The sequence below is a fragment of the Rhinopithecus roxellana genome, chromosome 14 (genome assembly GCF_007565055.1).
Source record: "Rhinopithecus roxellana isolate Shanxi Qingling chromosome 14, ASM756505v1, whole genome shotgun sequence".
NCBI classification, from domain to species: domain Eukaryota; kingdom Metazoa; phylum Chordata; class Mammalia; order Primates; family Cercopithecidae; genus Rhinopithecus; species Rhinopithecus roxellana.
In genome coordinates, this window is record NC_044562.1 from 71,932,869 (window position 1) to 71,958,090 (window position 25,222).

General features: G+C 50.2%; 4 protein-coding genes across 6 annotated transcripts; all 4 read right to left on the bottom strand.

Moving 5' to 3' along the window:
* LOC104677848 lies at positions 1–5,771 on the bottom strand. Its single transcript, XM_030916121.1, has 3 exons — positions 5,686–5,771; positions 3,359–3,760; positions 1–1,368 (listed from the first exon to the last, which is right to left on the bottom strand). The coding sequence occupies exons 1-3, from the start codon at positions 5,769–5,771 to the stop codon at positions 1,353–1,355; spliced, it is 504 nt and encodes a 167-aa protein (XP_030771981.1). The 3' UTR covers positions 1–1,352.
* Positions 5,772–7,664: 1,893 nt separating this feature from the next.
* HOXD8 (homeobox D8) lies at positions 7,665–10,658 on the bottom strand. Of its 3 annotated transcripts, XM_010382288.2 has the most exons (3): positions 10,586–10,658; positions 9,440–9,587; positions 7,665–9,055 (listed from the first exon to the last, which is right to left on the bottom strand). In XM_010382288.2, the coding sequence occupies exons 2-3, from the start codon at positions 9,462–9,464 to the stop codon at positions 8,760–8,762; spliced, it is 321 nt and encodes a 106-aa protein (XP_010380590.1). In that variant the 5' UTR covers positions 9,465–9,587; positions 10,586–10,658; the 3' UTR covers positions 7,665–8,759. The 3 variants fall into 3 exon arrangements, with proteins under 3 accessions (XP_010380590.1, XP_030772540.1, XP_010380596.2); XM_030916680.1 differs by having other exon boundaries at positions 7,665–9,052; positions 9,440–10,655; XM_010382294.2 differs by having other exon boundaries at positions 9,440–10,655.
* Positions 10,659–15,440: 4,782 nt separating this feature from the next.
* On the bottom strand, positions 15,441–18,193 carry HOXD9 (homeobox D9). The gene is made up of 2 exons (XM_010382277.2): positions 16,764–18,193; positions 15,441–16,415 (listed from the first exon to the last, which is right to left on the bottom strand). The coding sequence occupies exons 1-2, from the start codon at positions 17,566–17,568 to the stop codon at positions 16,174–16,176; spliced, it is 1,047 nt and encodes a 348-aa protein (XP_010380579.1). The 5' UTR covers positions 17,569–18,193; the 3' UTR covers positions 15,441–16,173.
* Positions 18,194–20,434: 2,241 nt separating this feature from the next.
* HOXD10 (homeobox D10) lies at positions 20,435–23,570 on the bottom strand. Its single transcript, XM_010382267.2, has 2 exons — positions 22,762–23,570; positions 20,435–21,416 (listed from the first exon to the last, which is right to left on the bottom strand). The coding sequence occupies exons 1-2, from the start codon at positions 23,504–23,506 to the stop codon at positions 21,139–21,141; spliced, it is 1,023 nt and encodes a 340-aa protein (XP_010380569.1). The 5' UTR covers positions 23,507–23,570; the 3' UTR covers positions 20,435–21,138.
* Between the last annotated feature and the right edge of the window lie 1,652 nt (positions 23,571–25,222).

The following is a 25,222-nucleotide window of genomic DNA, read 5'->3' on the forward strand; positions in this document are numbered from 1 at the left end:
ATTTGTCCGTTTGTTTATTTATTTATTTGACTACTCTTCGCCAAGCTGCTGCCCCCCAGAGCCCTCGAATGTGCTGTGCTGGCATAACAAGATCCGGGAATGGTCGGGCTGAAGGATTGGCCCGAAGTTTGGCGGTTTGAACAGGCGCCAGGAGGAAAGGCCTTTTCCCAAAGCAGTAGCACGAGGCTGAAAAAAAAAGCTATACCCTTCCCCGAGGGGCAAATATATGCTATATATATACTGGAAGGAAGAGTGTTTCCTTTGGCCCCTGTCTCGTATTTGCAGCCTATGTCTAGCATGCAGATTTAAATTGGGGTGAGGTGATAAGTCATAATGATTGGAAATGTAGCTAAAGGTAGAACTGTTCAGCTATACAGGGAAGGCTGAGATAAAGGCAAGATGAGTAGCAAGCCTTGACGGAGGGAGAATGGAAAGATCGGGTGTATCTTCCTGCTCGAGTCCACTCGTCCCCTCCCCCCCAACCCGTGCTTTGCCGATCGAATCCTTGGGCCGGGCAATTTAACTGCACATGCGCTGGACGCCTGGCGCGCGTGTGTGGCGGGCACTGTGGGGCCCTGAGCTGTGCGGCCGGCGTGCACCGCGCAGTACGGATGAGGCACCGCGCACCGCTTCTATGCCTGGATGCAGAGGAGCTTGGGAACCTCATCTCAAGAAGCAGGAAACATACTTTTCTTTTTCAGTAAAACCTGTATTAAAAGCTTCAACTGTCCTTTCTGATTTGCAAGCCCTATTCCGCTGAACAAGCAGCATCTCCTCGTTGCCAACGAACACTCTGAAGGTTGTTATGTGGATCAGAAATGTCACATACAGGGCACCGCTTTCCTTGAGTCGTTCTTCAAGGCGGGGAAAACCACCCTACATTCAGAGGGCACAACTTCTCCCTCATTCTGCAAAACTATCAAGTCTAAAGGACCAGTCCCTAGAAAGAGGGCATCTGTTCACGCCATTTCCGAAAACGTGACTCTAAATTGAATTTAAGTTGGAATTCTGAGTTTTTGGTGGCTTCTCCCCAGCTTCCGGTGCCCCCGTATACCCTGCCCGGCTGCCTGGCCGCCGCACTGCGGCAAGGCCGTAAATACCTCTAACAGCTGCCTGCCAGCCCAGGGTGAAATACTGTCTTTGTTCGATTTCCCTTGCCTCTCTGGTTCAGAAAACAGAACTCTGGCAAAATGTACTTGTTTGTAGAAACATCCGACGAGAAAATACGCTTTGTTTTCAGCGCTCGTGCTTGGCCACGTTTATAATTTCGAGTTTCGCTCTTTCTCCTGGTCCTCGCAGAGATCTCAAGCCCAGTTCATGGCCTGACCCGTCGTCACCAAGGTCAGTACATGCTACCGGCTCCCTGCTCTACGAGAGAACAGAGGTTTGGGCCAAGGACACCGGGAGTTATACTTCCGGGCTTCTCAGCTCTTAAGGTCCCAGCGTTTTAAATTTTCGTTTCATTTTTTTTGTTAGGTTAACAGAAACAATGGGGTTATTTCCGGTAGTGGCAACAGCACGAACTAGTCTCCTTGAGGACTAATGGCCCTAAAGTTTCTGTGATTTGCGGATTATTTCCCTTAGATGCAATCGACCATTTCGTTCTAATAAGAATTAATGCTACCACGGCGCTTACAAAGAACCCCTCAGTCTTCCAAATCTGCCCATGACATCAACCTCTGCTGCGTAATCAGACCTGCACCCAACCCAGGTTTTTAGTCACCCAAGTGCGCTAGGCTACAGAATCCAGGGAAAAGCACTGAAGCTCTGAACATAGAGCTTGGCCATCAGGGCCACACCCCCACCCCCAGCCGGGTACCATCCGACCTAGGGACTCTTCCTGCTCCGGATCTACCCGGCAGGGCCTAGAAGCCACTGTCCAGGTGCCTGCTTTTCAATAGGGAATATTTTTTACACCGATCAAACAATGACCTCAAAGACCATTGTACCGTAGTAGAGAAATAATTACAAAATACAAACAGTCCAAATAAAAAAAGAATCACTCAAGTTTCTTATTTGTAAGTGATCAGAATTAGTGATCCAGAAGAATTTGCAGGCATCAGCTGGCCACAAATTGTGGACCTCCATTTTGAAATGAGCATGATTCCATCATTAATTATGAAAAACACCTTTCCACAAAGATGACATGTTTTGTTCAGAAACGCTTTTCTGGCCAACGTTGTTACATTGGAATTTTAAGGGAACAATAAGTTAGGATTTACCACTGGGTGCTTTGGGAACCATACCCTTGCCTTGCGCAGGCCAGTCTCATGCGCAATGCGGCAGATTGTCCAAAGGTTTCATTTCACAATGTTCATGACGGAATAGGCAATAGGATTTGCGAACTGCATCCTCAAGTGCCATTCAAAATCAGAGGGAGAAAACAGCTTTTTTTCTTCTGCAAAGGATTTTCTTTTATGCACATTGTTTCATTTCAGCAGTTTTGAAGTTGAGGGAAGAATGTTACAATGTAATATTTATTAGTAGGCGAAAAAAAAAAAAACACAACCCATCAATACATTTAGAGAGCAAAAAGATCTACTCTTTTCCTACTCTGGCAAATAAGAAACACACGATGTTTGAACACAGAGATGTCTTGTATTTCTCAAAGATCTATTGGATTTTTACCAAGACCTGCACCATATATTCTGATACCATTACCTCCCAAAATATGCGTTCATTTTGTGATATAAAATAATCCAGATTCACCTGACAGATTATCATATGTGGGAAGAACCTATCTTGAGTTGTTTAAAAATTTCTCTAAGAACTAGAGAAACATTTAAAAATATTTAAAATTCCATCTCATACAACAAAAGGCCTAATAAACCATCAACCCTAGAAATTAACCAGCATCAGTCACTAAAGCCTAGATTCAAACACCAAGCACATCCTAGGAACAGAAAATTCACCCCACCCCCACCCAAGCCCCAACCCTCAAAAAACACCTGTTATTCTCCCGGGACCACAGACAAACCACAAAAACCACAGCTCTGTATAAAATGCCTTTAGTGACCCCCAGCAAGTGGAGATGTTCAGTAGTAACCCGTCTACACGCTTTCCCAGGGTGGGATTGAGAGGCTCTCCATCTAGACATTGGGATCCTGTCTGTGGCTACCTATCTCTCAGAATTTCTGGAAGAAATAATACTGCCCCCTTAGACTTCTGAACCCAGCCGGACCCCGCTCCGGGCCGCAGGGGACGCCCTAGGAACCAAGTGATTGGGGGAAGGGGCTTAGACAGCGACCCCCAGTTCCCCGGGAAATGTAGGGGAGCAGCCGGACTGAGCTGACCAAGGGGGTCGGCGCCTCAGGCTTCTTGGTGGCATGCTGGGGCGCGGGGAGGGGGCGACTCTTACCCGAAGGGTGCCGAGCTGCAGGCGGCGGTCGGTCCGGGCGTCTGCTGTAATCCACTAGGCGCTGCCCGGCTGCGCGCGCTCTCGGAGGCAGATACCGGCTCATGTTGGTGAAGAAGCCGTGCCGGAATTGCGCGGCTGCAGTCACCTCGAGCAGGCCGGCTGCTCCTGGCAGGCGGTGTCCGCGCCGGCGGGGGGCTTGGCGCCCAAGGCCCCTTCCAGGCCCTCCCTCGCCGGGCTCCCCACCAGCTCCGGAGTGGCGGCTGTGCGGACCGAGTGAGCGGCGGTGGGCCCAGGCCGGGCGCCGGGCGAGAGCCGAGGCCGCGGCAGACTCCGCAATCCCGCAGCCGGCGACTGGAGCCCACCTCTGCAGAGACAAAGGTTAGAAAAAGAGGGGGTGAGGCTCTGGGAAAGCAGAATGCGGGGGGAAATTCGCCTGGGAAATCAGGAAAAAGGCCGTGAAGGCGAGCGGCGCCTGCACATGACCAGCCGCAGCCAATGACGACCGCAAATAGGTCATAAAAAGGTCTATTACCAAGTTGTAAATTTTCTTCAAACAAAAAGGAATTTACTGCAATTCCTTGCGGATTTTGCACATACAGCTCGCAAGCGCCATGTTTTTTTCTCTTCTGCTTTCTCTCTCCCTGGCCTCCTCTATTCCTTCTCCTACTCCTCTCTCCCCATTCTCTCCTTCCTCCCTCCTCTTTCTTTCTCTGTCCCTCTTCACCTTTCCCTTTTTTCTTCCCTTCGTGTTCTTTCTTCCCTCCCCCCCTTCTGTTTCTCTCTTTTCTAGGATGTGTGTGTGTGTGTGTGTGTGTGTGTGTGTGTGTGTGTGTGTGTGTGTTCTTTTCTGTGGTTTGGCTCAAAACCTCTGCGCAGTTGGCCATTGTGAAGGAGGGAAATGAACTCAATGTACTGCTCATGCTCTGGGGAAGCGATCCCCACAGCAACCTACCCCCATCTCTCACCCTGTGCCAGTCACTTGGCTTCTCCTCCTCTCCCCTCAGGAAAAGGCCTGTCCCCAAAGGCAGCCAACCACTTTCGGTTTCCCCTCCTCCCTCTCATCTCCTTGCAAGCCAGTCCCGGTTATCTTGGGAAGAAAATGCGGGCTCTGCAGGCCAAGAAAGTGTGCCCCCAACACACCGCTCCAGCGTAAATTGGGGTCCCTCCCATTCCCGGGAGGTTCTGCAGTAGGATAATCACCAACCAGCTTAAAGGCTGGAAATGGTTTTAGGTACTTGTCAACCTCTCCGAAATACCCGAAACACCCGTTTGAAAGTCCATCACCTGATCTTTCTCCACAGAAACATCTTTCTGGACAGACAGGGTTATGGTTCCTGGATCCCTTCTGAAACTCCTTGCTCTACGTCCCCCACTAAGAGCAATTTTCATTTTTATGGAGTTTAATTCTAGTTCTCCCCTCTCCTCTTGCCCCCAAATATTTCCCAATTGAAAAATGTGTTCAACGCAATACTGAAGAGAAAAGACATTTGTTCAGGAAAAGAGTGACTTCCTCAGATCAACCTAGAAAAAAGAATAATTCCTTTTCCTCAAAGGCCGGCGTCACATTCCCTTTATATTTTTCACAGGAACTGCTCTGGTGAACTCCCGAAAGTAAATGTCCTTGGCTGGCCTCCAGCGTTCCCCTCATGGGCAGAGCCATGCAGCCTTCAGAACCTTCCTGAAAGAGGTAACACCACCCCCCATCCTTTTAAAGACAGTGTTTTTAAACTTCCAATACTATGTTACAAATATTTGCAATGGATATTTGTGTATAAGTTCTCTGCTATTAACATCTTCACACCCAGTAAGTACCTAAGTGGATGTGGACTGAAGCAGGAAGCAGCACAGCACCCTCTGGAGCAGGCCATTTGTTATCCCTTGAAAAAGTTCTGATGACCTTGGATGTTTTTGATTAAAGGACTTTTGCTGCCATCTGTCAGCAAAAGTACATATTCTTTCTAGAAAAAAGCCAGTGGGCCCTAACTTTGCTGGAAGGAACCACAGCAGCAGCCAGGGCCCATTAAAATGTTCTCTCTCCTCCCTTGTCCACCCCCAGATGCCCAAGGATTCAGCAAATACTGGGGAAGCAGAGGACACAAGAAACTTGGATGTGAAATAGCACTTCCTTCTGTATTACAGAATAAAACAATATTTTAAATTACACAAGCAGATGGGGCAAGTTTTCGGGCCCTCACAAGCTCAGAAGACTTCACACAGGTATACTGGTATACACATGTGGAATTGAGCAAAGAAGTTGTTTAATTCCAAAGTTTTCTGAGAAATAATCTCAGTAGTCAATTTGCCTCATTATCTTCTCCCCATCTTACCCAGATAAAAGCAGAGCTTTATGACCCTCCTTTTCAACTTGGGGAATGAGGGCTGCAAAGAGACTTTGCACAGAAAAAGCAGCCATATTTGCATTTTCTCCTCTTGTGCCCAGAGGTAAGCGATGTACTGGGCTTTGTGGAACCTCACAAAATGGCATCCTTGAACTGACTTCTCTGAAAACCACTGAGACCCACATCCTCTTTTGTGTGTTTCTGGTCATTGCAAATGGAGAGCCTAAATCACTCAGAAGGCTTGGTTCTTTCATTCAGTGTTAACATTGGAGAGTATTATTTTTCTCTAAACGGTTTACAGACCTCTCTAAGCCAACTGCTGTAGTCCAGGGCTGAAAAGCACCGCCCAGGATGGCAAAGCATTCTCTGAAGGTTTATGCAAATTTCTGCAGCAAAAAAATGTTTGCTTGTTGCCTCAACGCTTAGATGTTGAAACATTTGAGCCAATTAGAAGGGCATCTTGTGCGCAAGTCACTGCCAGTCTGTCTGCATGAAACACCATGATGGGGGGTGGGGATGTCTAGTCAGTGTAAGAAAGAAGGTGGCGAATGTGTGTGATGTGTAATTCCCTAAGGTCTTTATTTGAACACAAATCTATGCTCTTTCCCAGCTACAAAAGGAAACATTTACCTACATGTATAATTAACACTCTGGGCGTGTAAGCTATGTATACATACAAATTCATATTCTAAAATACACTAGCTATTGCAACAGTCTTTGTCTGTACATGAGGTATGAATTTACCATGGTTTAGGGGGCCAGTGGGGCCAAAAGTTACACTTCAAGACCAGCACAGAATGCTGAAGAAATGACATTTTACCTCCTCTTCCTTCCTTGATTTCCATACCTACCCATACACAGTGCTCCCACCTGACAGTCTTGCCAACATTATTTCAGGGTTCTAAAAGAATTTGGTGAGCATCCTTGAACAGGAGACAGCCAGTTTTGCTAATATACAAAAGTGTCCTGAGTCCCTTAAATCCAGGGCAGCTGGATTTCAGCCAGCACTGGTCTTTGGATGGTTTACACTGGAGGCTGTTCCCCAGCCTCTTGGCCCTTGGCATCCTTACTCTGTACCAGCCGACAGCAGAGTCTTAAGCAGCGCACAGAGCAAAACATTCCCAAATCCAGCATAGGCATTTGCAGCTGTCTCTTGGAGTGCAAATGTTTAAGTCCTGGGCCACCTGTGATTTAAAATTATCTTTCCTGGCTCAGGTCGGAGAATGTCACAGCCATCACTTCTTCCCAGCATGGAAAGCCAGGAGGTGCTTTCCTTCTGACCTGGCCAGTGGCAACATTTCTGTGGTCTGTGAAGCCACAGGCAAACAGCCTGACAAAACCCGATGAGGTGACCCTGGGGCAAAACTATATGATTCCATTTTCTTACCTATGTAATAAAAGCAACTCTGGAAATAAAAACGTATCCCTTTGAAAATAAACAGGGTTAGAGAAAGCAGAGAGCTCTTCGATGACTACCTAATAAAGGTGCTTTCCCTTTTTCAGGAATGAATGTTACTTTACTTGAATTTTCTTCTTTTCTCCCACTCCTCTTCCCCCTACTTTCCCCTGTAAAATGGCAGCTGCAGGAGCAGCCTCCAATGGAAAATGGATATCTTGTTAATAACAGATGCCAAACCCCAGCATCAACGCTGGCTCAGTGGAATAAGCTGTGGTGTAACATGTACTCTGTCTGGGTCGTCCCCCACTGGGCCCACAATTTGAGTCCTTTAAGAGGATCAAAGCTCTCAGAGCATCTTAGCAAGATTATTTAGAGCAAGATAGACTAGCCAGTCCTCTCTGGAAAAAGAAGGGGCCCCTGCGGCTTTTTTTTTTTTTTTTTTTTTTTAACAGCGCAGAATGTGTGTAACCCCACCCCTTTCTTATTAAACAGAAGCCTTGAGTGAGTCCTGAGGCCGTTGTTAGTGATTCACGGAAAAGGGGTATTTGCCGTGCTCAAAGACACTAGCTCCAGAAAAAGATTCATTTATTTATTAAAGAGCTAGCAACATTCTGGAGTTGTTTACACTCAGGTTTTTCTGCGTTTTCTCTCAGGGCTTGTTTCAAATAGGTAAGGCTATCGCTTTCCTGAAGAACAGCGGAGGACGTACCAACAGACGTCTGAGATGCGCACAGCAAGCTGGTTTAAAACCAGCGGCGAACAAAACGAAGGCAATGCAAATAAATATGGCACCTACTGAAAATAACGGAACACAGCGGCAGCCACCGCATAAAGAACTAGCGATTTCAGGCGATTACAGGCGCGGTTCAAAACGAAAGCAAGTTAAAAAATGAGACGCATTTTACAAGGCGATTTGCCAGAGTTGCCAGATTATTTAATTTGTATGGACTATAGAAAAATAATTGTCAACTTGGACATTGCCTTTAAACTCCTGTCACTGGCTCGATCTTTTCCTTAAGTTTAAGGAAGGTGCAGAGCTGGACTATACGTTACACTCTTCAGCTAATATGTGCTTTTCGAATATTTAGCCCAGCCTTTTCCCCGAGATACTACATTTAGAAAATACGCACAGAAACCTTTTAGGAGTAAACAAAACGCACCCGAACCATTCATTATAAAAGAAGAAAAAAATCCATAAATAATACATTGTAATCAAATAATATAAAGTATTTTGCAGACATAATTTTTTAAACAAATTAATAGACTCCTTTTAATTTACTCACCACAAAGATTAAAATGTTCAAGTGCACTTGTTTGATTAATAAAGCATTTTATATTCAATTATTAAGTGCTAATCATTAGGAAGTTTACGTTGTTCAGGCAAATCACCAGCTCAGACATTAAAAACCATTATAAAAATATAGCTACAAGGTCAGTATCAAATTACCCTTCCATAGGACAGCTCAAGGACTGCTTCTACGTGATACTAGAAACTTTTTTAAACACCCAAATCCCTCTCAAAGCGTAGAAGCCTCAAGAGCAGTGACCTGAAGGTAGCTTGAAACACAGGTAAGGTCCTTTCTAACAAAGAAAATAGGTGGTGTCCACAGCATATGGTGATCATTAGTTTTAATAGTCTGTGGTAAAATTTTAAAGGTAGAAGTTAATTTGTCGGGCCTTCTGCTCTGTCTTCCTCCAGCTCTTGGGCTTCCTTTTTCGTTTCCCCGTCCTTTACCTCCTGCCGGGAAACAGGAAATTTGTCCTTGTTGTTTTCCTTTTTCCATTTCATTCTCCTGTTCTGGAACCAGATTTTTACCTGTCTCTCGGTGAGGGCTAGGGCGTGGGAAACCTCGATTCTTCTTTTTCTGGTCAGATAGGGGTTAAAAAGAAATTCCTTTTCCAACTCTAGAGTTTGGAAGCGACTGTAGGTTTGTCTTCCTCTTCGTCTACCAGGAGCTGCTGATTAAAACAAAAAAAGGGGGGAGGGAGGAATAAACGTTTTAAAAATGTTATGGTACCTCTGCATGTTGCTGGAGGTTTGTGGAACGGGGCCTACGGGGTGAAATATACACAGCGCTTTTTAGCTCAAATATATATAGGGTGTGCAGGCAAGAGGGGCAGAGAGAAGGTCTTCACAATTATTCTGTCCCCATCATCTTTACATGGTTTCTACTTAAAAAAAAAAAAAAAAAGTCTGTATTACTTTATGAATAAGAGCCACTGTGGCTACACAAGAAGGAAAAGGAGGGGGAGAGGGAAGGGGAGTTTTAAAGCCAGACCGTGAGATGAAAGCAGATTTCTCCCCCTCTCCCCTCTTAAAAAAAAAAAAAAATGCATCCCAACCTTGTGGTCTCATCCAGGGAAACATTTGAGAAGGAGACGAGCTCTGATTTAAGTGGTCTGGGTCCTCGCCAATATTACCACTGGACGATTTACAGTCAGGATATTGTACCAGCTCGGCCTCTTGCTGGGTCGTAAAAATCGGCTGTCTCTGTAAGTTATCGTATCCGTAAAACTTCGCGGGCTCCCCGTGACAAGCAATCCCACCGCAGGGGGGAGGCGGCAGCGGAGGCGGAGGATGCGGAGGAGGGGGGGGGGCGGCCTGGTAGGCAGCGGCCGGGCTGCCCCCGCCGGGGTGGAAGTAGTCCTGGCCCGGGCCGCCCCCACCGCCGCACCCCGGCCCGGAGGGCGGCGGGGACGGGTGCGGGTGCGCGTGCGCCTGCGGGAAGCCGGCTGCGCTGTTGCCATAGAGCTGCAGGGCTGCTGCGGCTGTGGCGTGACGGCCGCCGACCTCGGGCGCGAAGTGACAGTCGTAGTAAGTGGGATTGATGGCCTCGCCCGCCGCCGCCGCCGCCTTGTACTTGGAGTACAACGGGTTCACGAAGTACGAACTCATTGGGGCGGCAGCGGCGGCGGCCCAGGGCAGGCGGGCGGCGCTAAGCAGGCAGGGAGCGAGCCTCGATTCGGCCGCACTGCCGCGGGGGCCTCTGGGGCGGCTGCTCACGCCGCCAGGGCCGCCGGGCTACGTCGCTGCTGCCGCCCGCCCGCGCTCGAGCGTCGCTTCTGAGGCCGAGCAGCCGCGGGCGCTCAGCTACTGGGCGCTCATGCCCGGCTCTTGCGCCCCAGACTCGGCTTCGCGCCGCCTCCCTCGCGGGTCGCGAGGCCTCGCCCAGCCCCCGGGAGCCGCCGCCCTCCCGGCCTTTCCCGGCGCGCCCCGGCTCGGCCGCAATATAATCGCCGACGCCCCGGGCGACCTGCCCCGCTGCCTCCACTGTTTCCTCTCAAGCACCAAAAGTCCCTGAGCGCACCCGGACAAGAAAAAGTGCGCCCGGCCCACGGGGACACTCTGGCCTCGGTTTACAAACCCCCGCTCTGGAGGGAAAAGAAAAAAAACACCCTCTGTCCGCCGCCACCTCTTACCGCGCCCCCCCCGGTCCCCCCTCCCGCCGCTCTCGCCCCCGCCGCCGAGGCTGCCACCCCGGTGCGCACCGACGAGGCATTTTCGCACCACAGCACTGCACGGAGAAACAGCGTGACGGGGGCGAGGAGCCCCGCGGAGGGATCCGCGTGCAGTGCAACCGCTACTCCCGACGGACGGAGCGCCGCGCCCGCCCCGAGATGCCTCCGCCGGCCTTAAAGGGGGCCCATAAAGACGCACTGCCAAGGGCTCCGTGTGCCCCGGGGCCGCGGGAACGCGGGCCGCAGCCGGCAGGGAGGGGCCGCAGCGGAGCCTTAGACTTGGGGGAGGCAAGGAGGCCACTCCCAGGAGGCTGCGGAGCAAATGACTCCCTCCCCGAGCCCCTGGGGTAGCCCAGCAGAGGTTGCCCGTGGCTTTTGCAGCTCTTGACACGTGGGTGCAGCCCAGGGAACGTGGACAAGAGGTGTTGAAGGACCGGACCGTGCATTTGAGTTGGGGCATATCGAAGTGGTTTGATTAAAAGCCGCGAGTGTGGCCCCAGATCCTGGCGTTATCAAAGCAAATCAAAGCCCTTCTTTTCCAGCCGAGTGGGCCCTGTGGAAATGAGATGTACATTTACCCTTGACGTACCGCAAGCCTGGCCGAGGCTCTCAGGTTAATTGATATTTAATGGAAATCATGTCCATGAATATAGTTTCCATCATTTCACCCTTGATAGACGTCAGCAATGGGCGCAGGGGGAGGCTGAAGAATGCAGGAGGGGGCATTAGGCTTGCTGAGAGAGTAAATAGAAGAGCGGACAAACATTCTGAGGCGGGAAAAAGGGCTCGCGCTGGGGAGGGTGACATTTCCTCGGGCAGGACGCGGCTCCCGGGTCTCGGCCCCGGCGCGCAGCGAACCAGGGCCGGCTGCGGTTCCCGGAGGAGCGCGGGGGGCAGAGGCCAGCGAGATACCCCCAGGAGCCTCCCGGCCGGCGTTCAGATCGCGCCGGTTCCAGGCAGCTGCAGGCGGCCCATCTTCTGCTAATGATCCTAGTTCCTCCGCCAAGCCTGTGAAATTACTGCCGAGAGAGCCGCAGGCCTCAAAGTTACGAATTTTTCCCAAAGCAGAGAAAGAGAAGGCTCAGGCTAGTTTGTGAGCAGAGATGAAGAAAAGTAGCCCGAGTCATGTGGCCCAGTCGAGTGTGAATCGACAAAATATTCCTGATTTTAGCAGCTCTCTCCAAAGCTGCTTGGCTTTACCCTACCTACCAACCGCCTCCCCACACACTTCCCTTCCCTCTCTGCTCCCGTTTCAATGTCCAATAAATGCAATGGTTCTCTGTTGTGTATGTGTTTTCCCCTCTCCTGCTTGGCCTTTTTCGTGGGTTCTTTGGGTGACTGAGCCACGTTTCCTTTGGGATAGGTACAATATCGTGAGGGCGCCAGGTTCACAGCGTTGGAAACAGACCTCCAAGGCGCCCCTGCTCAAGCTAAACGCACCACGCCGGCTTTCCACACCAAATGCAAATTTCCGAAAGCCCCAGACGGCCTCAGAGATGCCGCAGGCTGGCGAGTGATTTCAGGTACCCCTCGCTCCTTGTGGATTGGCCCAGCCTGCGAGCGCGATCCTGACTTGTGTCCAGGTGAACTGAAATATCATTTTTACAAATGGAGAAAATGAGATCGAGATAGACGGACATAGCAAGTTGATAATGTCTGACTCAATTATTTCTACTGGGAATGACTGAAAGGTAAAGTAATCGTTAATGAACCTGGGAGATGATAAAGGCGTGCTTTATTTAATTTTTAAATTAGTAAGGAGTGCAGACTTGGGGTGGTGGAGAGCAAGGGTCTTTTTTGTTTGTTTGTTTTTGTGGGTTTTTTTTCTGCTGGTTATTGCCAAGTGTAATGACTTTCTTTAAATACGAAGGCGAACAAATTGATTCTGACAGTTAAGGATTTGTCCTTCAATCTTGCAAATGCCCAATTAAAAGATTATTATTGTCAATAAAGCCTTGGAGCTACCTTTGTAATTGTGCCCCTTTTTTCAGTTTGGCGTGTGTGTGTGTCTGTGTGTGTGTGTGTGTGTGTGCGCGCGCGCACATGTTTGAACCCTGGATAAATGAGTGGATTTTGGAATGGAATGGGGGAAAAAAATGAAAGAGCCCGGATCTCAACAATACCAGGTATCTTCTAGAACTGTGTGATTCCTCAGGGGAATAAAAGAAAAATGAACACTAGAAAATTCATTTATAGGCATTCAGGCCAAATTTAGAAAACGTTACAACACATTTCCTCTTGGTACAAAACAGTTTTTAACATTTATTTAAGCATTTCGTTTATAATGTGAGTAGAAAAAGAGCGCGATTAACTTGGTAAGCAAAGATCTATGCCTTTTACAGGTTTCTGTTTTGATATAACACATTCATTTATCATAATGTTTTATAATTTCAGCTGTGCCATACTCCAAATTTTCTGAAGCCCTGACCAAGCCAAAATTTTATGCCCAGCAAACACTGCCGGAAAACTTAATAGTATACCTTGTTTGTTTTTGGTTAAATTTATCCTAACTTAGGATTAAAAATAAGATTGTAAATATTTTTAATCAAAACCTTTCTCCGCAGCAATTCCAGCTTTACGAGATCAGAAAGTGGAGCAACAGCGCTCTCTAGTGGCCAAATGCCACCTCCAGTCCGCTGAATTTAACTTCCTTTTATTCATCTCAAACCAATTCTAATCTCGTTCTTTAGTTTGGGGCTTGGACTGCTGACACTAATAATGCTTCATTCCTGTGATTGTCAACAACTCAAAAGCAGCAAGCAGGAGCTCCTGCATGCCTAGAATATTCTATCAGTGCTCCCAACAGCTTCCAGTAGTGTCTTTTCCAAAAGCTTCCAGCCCTTCTTTTGCCAGACACCAGAAGTCCCCATGCTGTAACCGCCCAGCTGTGCCTTTTAAAACAATTATAGCGACAGGCTAGATTTAACAAAACCTACAACTTTCTAAATATCAACTGCCAAGAGGCTTTTTCTTTTCCAGAGGAACCAGACACTTTGGAAACCAAGAAATTACAGAAGTCAAGTATTGTTATGTTTTTTGTTTTTCTCTTACAGCTGTTGCTTTTAGGATTAAATCATGAATATTTGCTATTTTAACACTGTAATGCTTTGGGCCCACTTAGGTGGCAATTTTGGGGAATCGAAGCCAAATCAAAAGCTTTTTGCTGGATCTCTGCGTGGCTGTCTGGAAAGTCCCTTTGGGCTTGGGTTTGTTTGAATTTCTATGGACAGTAAAAGGGATTTTAAAAATATTTATCAAAAGTCATTGAACTAAGCATTCCACTAGAATTTTTTTTTAAAGCAATGACTATTCAATTGGCTTAAGTGTTTCCTGTTAGATTATTCTTTTTACTCATCTTCAAAACTGCTTTTCTCCAGTTTAGATGTAACAATTGTATTTTTTAGGAAGTGAATACACATAAATTCAAACAATATTTTGCTTCAAAGTTTGGAGTGGAGGGTCAGAAATTCTTGTGAATAGGCATCTAACTTCATCTTTTCCCACTAACCACACTTCTGGGAGACTCTCAACTGGGTAAATGACCTAAGCTCAGTAACCGCCCTACCCCCAGATAACAGGCCAATAGTTTTGTTTATTTCTAAAGAACCAGCTAAACCGTGGTCATAGTCAAAATATTATAAAATGCCATCGCATTAGGCTACTTCCAATACCTAGTTCATTTCAAAAATCAGAAATTCATTCACCTCTTCCTTCCTACCTCTTTCATGTTTATTTCCTAGGTGCTCACACCTCACCTGGGGGCTCCTATGCCCCTGCCTTCTTGGTCCAACGCAGTCTTGTTTATATTTTATTGTCTAGATTTTAAGACCTAATTTTGTCTGCATTTTTCCTTTCCTCCCACAAACACAAACATCAAAATGAGATGGTTTCAAAGCAAAGCGCAGGGCCTGTTGTAAACTCATTACCTCCAGACGTCTGGCTGGCTAGATGGCTTTATGACACCTTGGCTCTTCCTGTTTTCAAAGAGCCCTAGGTACCGAGCTGGCCACAGGGGCAGGGGTACACAGCACCTTCTGCCGGATCTGAGCCTTCCTTGGCTTTCCCTCCCAGCCCCCTCTGCTTTTTCTTCCAGTCTCCTCTTTCATTGGGATCCCCCAAGATCTCTGCCACTGCCCCCACCTTCCACCCAGCTCAGGCCACCTGGTGGTGGTGCCTCTTCGGCCTGCAAAGGCTGTGCTCACCCGAACCCTCACTTACAATGACCTTCATTTTAGCCCTGAATGTAGCCCTCAGAGGGCCAAGCTGGGGGCTAAACATACACAGAAGCTGGATGGGAGGAAGGAGGCGGTTAAATGGAGGTGGCTGGGGAGGAAAGCCTTGACCATTTTGATCGCTAAGGTCACTTTGGGGCTTTGGTGGGAGGGGCAGAAGCTTACAGACTGACCGGCTGGGACCTCCCAGCGCCAGTCAGCCCCGCCGAGCTCGGACAGTTGCTCCAGAGTGCAGAGTTAGCCTTTCCCTTGTTTGAAGAGGGGTTTGGCATCTGGGGCTCCAAGAGCCCAGGGAAGGTTAGAGTGCTGTGTACCCAAGCCCTAGCCTGAAAGTGCCTCGCTTCTGGGGCCTGCTGGCTCCTCTGGGCGCTGCTGCAAAACTAACACTGGGCCCAAGCACAGAGTTCGTGGAGGAGCTTGAACCAGGTTTGGGGAGGCACCAATGTCCCCCGCAGGGTCTGTGCTGCCGCATCTGCCTGCACAAAGGGATGTGAGGCAGAGAAGGCAGAGACACATCAGAGAGATCTGTCAGGTGGAAAGGCCCTGAATTTTTAACAGTGTCTCCCTCCCAGGGGTAGAGGAGAAATATCCCGAGTGTGAAATTTTGCAGACAGAGAAAGCAGGCACACAACGTTTAGGGCCAGCGTCTGGGCTCCATTTGATCAGGTCAGCATTTATTAGTAGGAAGCAGTAACATTTACAACTGGTCCTCGGGCAGGAACCGGGACGGCCACCATCCGCGGCCGCCCACGCGAGCCCAGCCTTCGGGGGAGAGAGTAGCGCGTCCAATGCACTGAGGACAAACCCCAACCCGCCCAAGGCCCTGGGCTCCTCTCTAGGCCTCATTGGAGATCTCCGCCGAGGTCCCATGGGCTCCCTGAGGAAAGGGGGCTTTCGCAACTGGTGGGCAACCCGGCCGGGCTTCAGCGTGGGCTAGCAGCCGGCGTGTCCGCACTGTTGTCGCTCGGCCTTCATTCTTGGAATTGGGGCGCATTTGGCCCCTGTTTGGGCAGCGCTGGGGGTGAGGGGACTAAACTACAGCACTTTTTAGAAACATGGGGGACATTTACACAAGAGAGGGCTCCCCAAGCCAGCGTGCACTCACAAAATATAGCATTTCTTAAGGAACCAATGGAGCAGGAAAGGGAGTGGGATAGGGCGAAACCCCAAAGCCACTTGGTTTTTCCAACACATAAACGAGCAAATACAGAGTCCCCCAAATACCTCACAGAGACCAACCACACAGTCACTTCTATCTAAAAAAGAAAAAAAAAAATGTCCAAGTCGCTGGAGAGTTTCTGGAAATCAAGCACCAAGCACCCACAAAGGAAAAAAACAACAACAAAAACCGCTGCCCTTGAGCGCTCCCGCCAGCACCGCGCCGAGTCAGTCTCCTTTGGGGCATTTCTCCTTGCTCATCTTTTTCATTTTCATCCTACGATTCTGAAACCAGATTTTGACCTGTCTCTCTGTTAGGTTGAGAATCCTGGCCACCTCGTAACGCCGGTCCCGGGTGAGGTACATGTTGAAGAGGAATTCTTTCTCCAGCTCAAGCGTCTGGTATTTGGTGTAGGGACAGCGCTTTTTCCGGGTGGAGCGAGCGTGGATCCAGTTCGCTGCGGGGTTGTCTACAAAGAGGGGGGTTTGGAGACGGGTAGAGATGGGCGGAGGGGAGGCAGGGAGAGATGACAGGGTGGGGAAGAGAGGTCGTTAAATTAATTTCACCAAGGATGGTCGCTTTTCACAACTTGGGGGGAATTATCATAAAAAGCCTTAATGCCAGCCCTCTGTTTACCGTACAAACCGAGCGCCCAGGGTAGGTGGTTATGGGAAGCTCTTTTTATGGATGCATGTTGCTCGCCTAGGCTTGGGTAGGCGTCTAGACGTTTTTATAGGTTAGTAAAACTATCAGTTTTGCACATTCGAGCCTTACAGGTTTCAGCAATAAATCAGGGGGCAATTTCTTTTGCACTTACTTGGGTCAAGTTGCTGTTGCTGCGGCTGTGAATGCTGCTTCTCCTCCTCCTTCAGCGGACAGCCCGGACTCGGGTGGTCGCTGCAAGCTGAGGGCTCCGACGAGCCGCCTGTCCCAGTCGCGGCCCCAATCCCTGCCCCAGGCCCGGTTCCCCCCGTCGTCGCTGCCGCCTTGTCCCGCAGGAACGAGTTGCAAGAGAATTCGGGGCCGCTGCTCCCCTGGGACTCCCGGGCCGCAGAGCACTCAGTCCGTTTGGAGGAGGAGGATAAGGAAGTGGAGGAGGAGGTGGTGGAGGCGGCCGTGGCGGGGGCCGGGGCTGCTCGGGTTTCAGGCTTAATTCCGTAGTGGCGCCCGTTGGCTGGGCCGCTGGGGCCAGGGCTGGGACCGGGGCCCGGGCCGCCGCCTCCACCACCACCGCCACCGCCACCGCCACCGCCCGCACCGCCCGCACCGCCCGGGAAGCCGGGCAGCGGCTCCATCCAGGAGCGCACGTAGCGGCCGGGCTCTGAGGCAGAGGCGGCCAGGGACGGCGGGGGAACATACGGGTGGTAAAGGCCGCTCATCGCCGCCGCCGCCGGGGGCTGGGCAGGCACCGCGGACCACGAGGCAGAGAACACTGCCGATTTGGGGGCAAAACTACACGAGGCAAACTCGGCGGCGGCGGCGGCCCGGCTATCAGCCACACCTGCAGGCCGGCCCTGCGCGCCTGGCCCCGGCGGCCCGAAGCGCGCCGCGAACACCTCGTCGCCCTCATGGCCTATAAGCGAGTCCACGTAGTAGTTGCTGAGGGTGCCACTGGAAGACATTTTGAGGCGCCCCGCGCTCCCACCCAAGGTTACACTGTCCGCCTCCAAGCCGCTCCCCGCCGGCGCCGGAGCAGCAGACTACTTCGCAGGCTGCAGCCTCCACTATTGGTCGCGCGGCCCACGTGATCATATTTACCAATACCGGGAGTAAATCAGTCCGCTAAACTGGGGGCTGCTGTGATTTAAAAAAAAAAATCATCAACATAAGCGCCGCAATTAGAGCCGACAGGCCCGGTCCATGTGCCCGGCTCGGCCCGGCCCGGCCGGTCCTGGCCCGCCCAGGTGCTGCCAGGACCACAGACGCGACCGCAGCCGGAGGAGGCGCTGGGGACTATTTGTTCGCTTCTTCTTGCAGCCCTCGGTCTGGCAGTCCGGCCCCGGCGCTGACTCTCCAGCTTCCGAGCCCAGGCGGCGTATCCCGGGCACAGGGAGCGGCTGGGGGCGCGCCAGGCCGGTGTCGCCCGAGGCAGGCGGGCCCTCGGGGGCGGCCCCTGGCGCCCGAGGGGAGCTGTTCTCCACTTGCCTCTCTTCCTACCCACACCCATCCCTCCCCACACGCATGCTTGCTCACAGCTTGTCGTGTTGTTTAAAACAGGTGGAAGACCTCTGTAATGATATTATGCCTTTCAATAAAAATTTTATGAGGTGTATTTGATTATAGATTAATGTGTCCCTAATAAAACGGACGGATGGAGCAGCTCGGAGGGCCCCCCTTCCCTGCCACACTCACACACGCCCGCGCGGCCACACACACCCCGACGTGAGGCTGGACACACGCCGCGGCCCGAGGACCGAGCCAGGGTGGCCCGGCGCGGCGGCAGAGGACACAGAGGGGCTTCTGCCGGCCCTCGGAAGGGCGGGCGGCAGGGAGAGTTGGCGCAGCACGGACAGTGGCGGCCAGGGTGCCTCATCTTCTCCGGTGCTGCTGGAAAGGCCCTGGAAGAGAACACGCCACAGGGCAGAACCCAAATGCTAGAGCAGCCTGCTCCCGCCCGCGTCCCCAGCCCTGCCTCAGTGAGTCTCCCTGGGCAGGGCCGCTTCGCGTGGTTCGCACTTAGAGGCCTCGGAGTAGACTCCCAAAATGTCTAAAAAATTCGGCCGAATGGCTAGGTCCTTGGGCCACTCCCTTCTGATTTTTTTTTTTTTTTTTCTTACAGAGGTGAGGTTGAGCAGCCTTGAATCTGAGGGAAATGCCCATTGTCACTCCCAAATCCATGGTACAAAGCCTCGGAAGCCCGGCTGGGAGCCGAGACAAAAGCGGCCGGGGCGCCGGCGGCGGTGGGCATATTCCTCGCTCTACAAGTTGCCCAGCTCACCCTTGGAGGGCTCCCGGCCCACCTCCAGCCTCGAAAAGGAAGCGGGTAAATGGCTACTTATGGCCTGATTGATTACCTTTGCCAATAGCTTTCTGATTTTGTTCCAGAGGGGATGCCTTTGCCTTGTAGCTCAGGCTTTCCTCGGAGACATGGCCCGCTATCAACAACTAATGGCGCTCCCCATATGATCGGAGAAACGGCTGAATAAAAATTACCCTCCTCCTGCCCAACCGGTGTTAAGTCTGGGGCAAATCTATTACAAAGTTTTCAATCTAGCATTCATTCCAAGCCCTCTCCCCCACTCCCAGGAAATGGCCCCCTAAAAGAGTTCTGTCTTGGAATGTTCCTGGTTTGGAGGAGGAAGTTTAAAATTCTGAATGTTAGTGTCCCAAAGACTGCCCTAGATGAGGACTTATAGCACCTAAATGGATCGTTCTTAGGGAAACATTTAAAAGGAAGAAATGGAAAGGATGTGTTTTGTGAAACTGCTGGAAGCTGTTTGAAACTGCAGGCAGGACCCGGGGTAACGAATTTTCTGTTAGCTTTCCCGTGCAAGGCCTCTTCTCCCTTTTCCCCGACGGGACTAGATAAGTCTGGGCTCTCTAGTGGGATCCTGTAGAAGCCGGTGGAAGCTGGTGGGAGTCTCCCGGGCCATGGCAGCGAATGGAACATTAGACTTCATAGGAAGTTATGTTCATTTGCAAAATTTTCAGTCACCCTTTCTGCATTTTCTTGCATCCCAGATGCAGCAGTTCCCACCAGCATTTTGTAATTAAATAGAGGAAAGACTGGGGGAAATCTTTTCATTTCTTCCTTTAAAAAAAAATTTAATGTGGGCCACTAAAAGGTAATGACTGAGCATAAAACCCGTCCACAAGGAGATCAAGGCAAAGTCGGATGGGAAAACTCACCCATCCTCGGCTTCTCTGGGGTCTGGCTGTCTTGCGCTTGGGATGGGGGTAGGGCTGAGGGAAAGGGGGCAGAATTGGATCCGCTGCAGTGCTACACTGCTGCTTGTCCTTGCTCCTGTAATGGAGGCCGGCAACTTCCAGGTGGGCAAGATTAGCTTCAACCTAGCCCCTGATGATTGCTCGCCAGCCAGAAATCACCAAGATGCCACTGAAAGCATTAAAAACAACACAACCAAAACCAAAGAGGAGAAAAACACACAAATGGGAGTCTTTAAGGAGAGAGTGGCTTGGAGTATAGGCTTACTTACCAGGTTCAGGCCAGAGGAAAGCTCACACCCATTGAGAGTGCAATTATATTACTGTCACTGGGGACTAGGAAAGGAAAGAGGAGACTCCCCTTCCTCCCAGTTATGAAAACTTCACTCTCAGGCTAGCTTATCATTCCTCTCCCCCAACCACTGCCAAAATCCAACACCCTAGGCCTCCTCCAGCTTTTCTCCCCCATCTCCCTTTCCCTACTAGTCTATGACTCCCCATGCCCAAATACCCCAAAAAGGGAGTGTAACCAGAAGATAATCTCACCATAGGCTTTCATTTCCACCATAACATATTTCCATTTCAGAAAGCAGAGGGAGCAAGCTCGTTTCCAGAGTTTATTGCATTATACATGCGACCAGAACATGCACAGAAAGGACAGGTTGCTGTTGTACTTCTACCAAACCACAGATGCACCACAAGGGAAAGGCTACAAGGCATAAATCATCAATATCCCATCTCACCAAGGACAATTGCTAAATTCATTTGTGAAAAGATACATTGTAATGTGCTTTTTAAGTCCCCCTCCCTCCAAGCTTGTGGGTTTTCTTAATCTTTTTTTTTTTTTTAATATATATGTCATTTTTAAAGTACTGGATGTATTCAAAATGTCATGAGTTTGTGGACTAACCACACACATAGACCTTTTGTGTTAGGAAAGACATGAAAAAGTCACATTGCTGGATGGATGGATGGATGCTCTACAGTTCCAATAAGTTAAGACCCAAATGAAAATGCGCAATAATAGTTACCCTGCATTACGATGAAAAAATAATAAATTACACGTGCTAAGTTTTTTAATATATATGTATATATATATATATATATATATATACTCATAGGGATTACAGATCACTTGCAGCACGAACATAATGACCCCAAAGTCACATTCTAGCAGGAAAACAAAATACAACAAAACAAAAAACAAAGAGCGGTGAAGGTTTTGTTTCCGCTTTCCCAGTCCTCCAGCACTGGGCCCTGGAACGCGGTGCCCCCTATCCAGTCCTGGCCTCTGACCGGCCTCAGACCTAAGAAAACGTGAGGTTGGCCGTCAGTTCTCGGATCCGGTTCTCTCGGCTCATCTTCTTGAGTTTCATTCGGCGGTTTTGAAACCAAATCTTGACCTGCCTGTCGGTGAGGTTAACGCTCTTACTGATCTCTAGGCGGCGCTCGCGGGTGAGGTACATATTGAACAAGAACTCTTTTTCTAATTCCAGCGTTTGGTGCTTAGTGTAAGGGCACCTCTTCTTTCTGCCACTCTTTGCAGTGAGCCAATTGCTGGTTGGTGTATCAGACTTGATTTCCTCTAACAAAATTAAAGGGAGAAGAAGAAAAAAAAATCAAGAGTTTTTTTTTTTTTTTTTGGTTTTGGTTTTGGTTTTTTTCTTCAGTCTGTTCAAATGTACCCTTGGCCATGACCCTGCTGGCAGCCAGGCCGCTTTGGAAAATGCTAGTATTAAACATTACTCACATGAAGTGGGCCCTGGAAGGGAATCTTACACTGATGCCACATTACTTAAATGACATGATGGCAGGACAGTCTGCTTTTGAGTTCTCTCTCTCTCTTTCAACTTTCTGACTTGTACAAAACATTAGTACAATAGTAAACTTTCCAGATCACCCCAGCAACATTCTAAAGGTTCAGCTTGTAACAGGGACCGAGGGGAATAAGCCACAACCTGGACAAGCCTACCAACCCCACTGCTGCCTCAAGTCCCCAAATCTGCCGCTTCTTCCCCACCTCTCCTAGGCAGTCAGGGAGCCCCACAGTCAGGTTTATAGGTGCTTATTCTCTTTCAAAAGATAAATGGGGAAGCTAGAGCACCTTCCCTACCTTGCCTGGGTATTGTTGCATTCCCCAGAATTTCCTTAATTTTCATGTCTTCTTGCCCCCACACAAAAGCATTCCCCCAGAAATGGAGCCCCCCACTGTGGCCCACCTCTAAGCACTGGGGGAGAGGAGCGGGGTTCCTTCTCAAAAAGCCAGATCCCTGGCTCTTTTCCTTAGCCCAGCACTAAGGCTGGCCTTGCAGGGTGGGCAATGCGGGTTCCATTCTCCCCCTCCGCCTTTGCCCTCTTTGCCGACGGATTACAAAGCCTGCAGCACTTTTCCTAAACAAAGCCAAGGTTACCTAGCCCAGCAAAGGCAGTAAGCCCTGTTTCCCAACTCAAGCACCAACCAGACTAGCCATCTCTTTCCCCTCACCATCCCCAAGCTCGCAGGATGCGGGGTGCATACACTTGAACACGAACACGGTGCCCTGGGTCACCTTAACATGATCACTGGGCTCAAAGCAAAACTGGAACTGCAACTCTGAGCAGGAGAAAGGAGGCTCTGGGGTCGTGTTTACGAGCCGCAGGTCTCCTTTGCGCTCTTTTGTTGTGTTTCAGGTCTAGCTCAGGAAAAATAAAACCGGCAAGCTTTTCCTCTGCCCGGGCGCCATCAATGTGGGCCAGGACTGGCGGGGAGGGCCAGGGCAGCAGGGGAGAAGCGGGGACTCTCTCAGGGCTGAGATCACCCCTCTAAAAGCCAGGCGGAGCAGCACCTGCCAAGTCGGGCGCCGGCTCGGCGCTGGGCACCCCGGCACTCCCTCTCTGCCGGGTTCCCGGGCTGCGCGCCCCGCTGGGGTGGCAACTCTGCTCATACCGACCTTTGCTTTCCTTCTCCTGCACTTCGGGACTGGACACGGAGACCTCAGCCAGGCAACTCCTCTCTTCGGGAAGGCCGCCTTTGGCCTCCGGGCTCTCCACCTGGGAGACTTTGGTGGACTCCTGGCCGCTCGCGGGCTCGTTCATCTTCTTTTCCATCTGCAGCTGGGCAGCGGAGAGCTGTGGCTTGGCCGCGCCACGAGGGTTGAGCTGGAGCATGACAGTGGAGCTGCCTTCGGGGCTGTTATTGTACTCTTGGGTTTTCCCGGTGGCGTAGGTCTGACTCAGTCTAAAATATCCAGGGACGGGAACCTCAGGGTTTTCAACGGGACAAGACTCAGGGACCAGCCTCTGGTAGGAAGGGACCTCGGCCGAAATGAGTTTGTTGCGCTTATCAGAATACATGCAGCAATTGGATTCTTCCTTAATGTTGGTGGTGAAGGAGCAAGTGGGGACTTGCTGTGTAACAGGTTGCTCTATTCGACAAGATCTGTTCGGATCTGTCCAACTGTCTACTTGAGGTATATAAGGATGCACATTCATACCCATATTTTGGTGGTTCACTTCTCTTTTGGCCAGAGACGGGAGCAGTCCACAGGTTTGCATTCCATAGGTCCCCATGTCTGCGCTAGGTGGTGGCATGTACATGCTGGCGCTGCTCGAATAAAAACTGTCACTCCTGCAGGCACTGATCAAGGAATCTACTAAAAAAGTATTAGCAGCAGGAGAGCTGTTGGGAAAGGACATTTTGGGGAAGAATTTGAAGAAGAGAGATTGTGTCCTTTGTAGGCTGACATCTCTAGGAAAACATTCCCCGTGTAATTGTGGATGCCTCTGCCGACCACATGACAACCAAGCCAATGAGATTTGAAAATGGCCTTGAGCCGCAGCCTCCTCTCAAGTCACGTGCTCCAGAGCCTGGCCGGCCAGCCGCGTAAGCACGGACAACAGCGACATCTACTACGCGCCCGCGATAGTGCGCGCTGGAGACAACCGGCCCAGCGCTCTCCGCCGCCCTCCAGTCCGCCTCTCCAGGGCACGCCCGGCCAGCCCGCCCCACTCGCGTCCCCCGCTTCGGCCACTGGACCCAACTGGCGGAAGGAAAGGCTCAGCTCTAGGGGCCTCCAAGTGGACACTCACGGACGGGGAGGGAAGCCAGAGTGCCCTGGCGCCAGCGCACAGAAGCATCCCCCCCACACACACCCAGACAGAACGCGCTTAAGAGGGCCGGGTCCAGGACAAGCGGGTGGGGGCGCAGGCTGGTTAATTTAGTTCCGGGCAGCCCAGCGGGGAAGGTGAGTCGGAATCCGCGGGTCCTGAGACATCCCACCTCAGGGGTCCAAAGGAAAAACCCCTCGGGGCAAAGAAGGGTCCAAGATGTCTTTCGGAGGGTGGAGGCAAAAAAGGGCTGAGAGGGCCGGGAGGCCAAGCAGCTGGCCGGGCCCAGATCCTCATGGATGGGTCGGGTCCCGGCGTTGTCCTCCCCCTCGGTCCTCCTGCCTGGCTCCCGGTCCCTATGCGCCCCAGCGGGCTACACGAGCTCGGCTCTCAGAGGAACCACACCCTGACCTCTGCGGGGCCAGACCTCTGGGAGCTTTCAGCCCAGAGACAATTCTTTGCTAACAGTTCACTATCCGCGAAAGCGTCCCTCGGGCTCCCGGCAGGAGAACTAAACCGAGGTTTCTCTCCCCACACCCTGATAATGGAGGGCAGAAAGGAAGGAAGAAAGGAAAAAAAATTTAAGAATAGGGGAAAGTCTGACGCTCAGAATCCAGAAGTTTTAGAAAATTGACTGGGCCAAGAAGGACAGAGAGAAATGCAAAGATGTCATTTGGTTCTTCTGCAAAGAAAAATGTTTTCCTTTTATGGATTTTGTAAAAGCATTGGTTTCCGACAAGTGCAAGGTACAAAAGGTTGTGGAATTTATTAATACATATTAAGAAGAATCAGGGCGATCAATAAAATTCTCATCTACATTCTTGGGCTACTTGGTAATTTTCTTGCTTCTGAGGGTTTTTAAAGAGTTATGCCTGCTGTTGCCACACACGGGAAGATACTTTATTAACAAATCAATCGAGACTTTGTAAAGGATAAGATTAATAGTTAAATTTAGCATAATGGCGTTCACTTTATGAATTATTGAAAATTATACTATTGATTTTTCCCCCTTCGCTGTTAACCAAGAAGGTCAATTTTTGTTTTAACACAAATTGTCAAATATTAAAAGCTGTACTTTTGTCAGAAGCTGAGTTTTACAGTTTTGGACAATTCCTAAAATTATTTGACAGGGCTTTGCTTGGGTAAGGGAGGGCAAGGTGGTGGGAATCTTAGTTCTCTGTTTCCTTTGGTGAGGGAAAGTTCTATAAAGAGGATCTGGTCTGATGTTGTGGTCCAGCTCATTAAAGAACCACCACTACCACCACTACCACCATGGAAACTCAGAGTTTTATGAGAAACTTCAAC

Coding starts and splice junctions, on each gene's coding strand:
- LOC104677848 (XM_030916121.1), bottom strand. CDS start 5,771: ATGGCTGCTTTTTCTGTGCAAAGTCTCTTTGCAGCCCTCATTCCCCAA. Junction 3,761..5,685: donor AAAGCTCTGCTTTTATCTGG/GTAAGATGGGGA, acceptor CTGCTTTCCCAG/AGCCTCACCCCCTCTTTTTC.
- HOXD8 (XM_010382294.2), bottom strand. CDS start 9,992: ATGAGTTCGTACTTCGTGAACCCGTTGTACTCCAAGTACAAGGCGGCG. Junction 9,056..9,439: donor TCCCTGGATGAGACCACAAG/GTTGGGATGCAT, acceptor TGTTTTAATCAG/CAGCTCCTGGTAGACGAAGA.
- HOXD9 (XM_010382277.2), bottom strand. CDS start 17,568: ATGTCTTCCAGTGGCACCCTCAGCAACTACTACGTGGACTCGCTTATA. Junction 16,416..16,763: donor GCAACAGCAACTTGACCCAA/GTAAGTGCAAAA, acceptor CCCTCTTTGTAG/ACAACCCCGCAGCGAACTGG.
- HOXD10 (XM_010382267.2), bottom strand. CDS start 23,506: ATGTCCTTTCCCAACAGCTCTCCTGCTGCTAATACTTTTTTAGTAGAT. Junction 21,417..22,761: donor GCAGGAGAAGGAAAGCAAAG/GTCGGTATGAGC, acceptor TAATTTTGTTAG/AGGAAATCAAGTCTGATACA.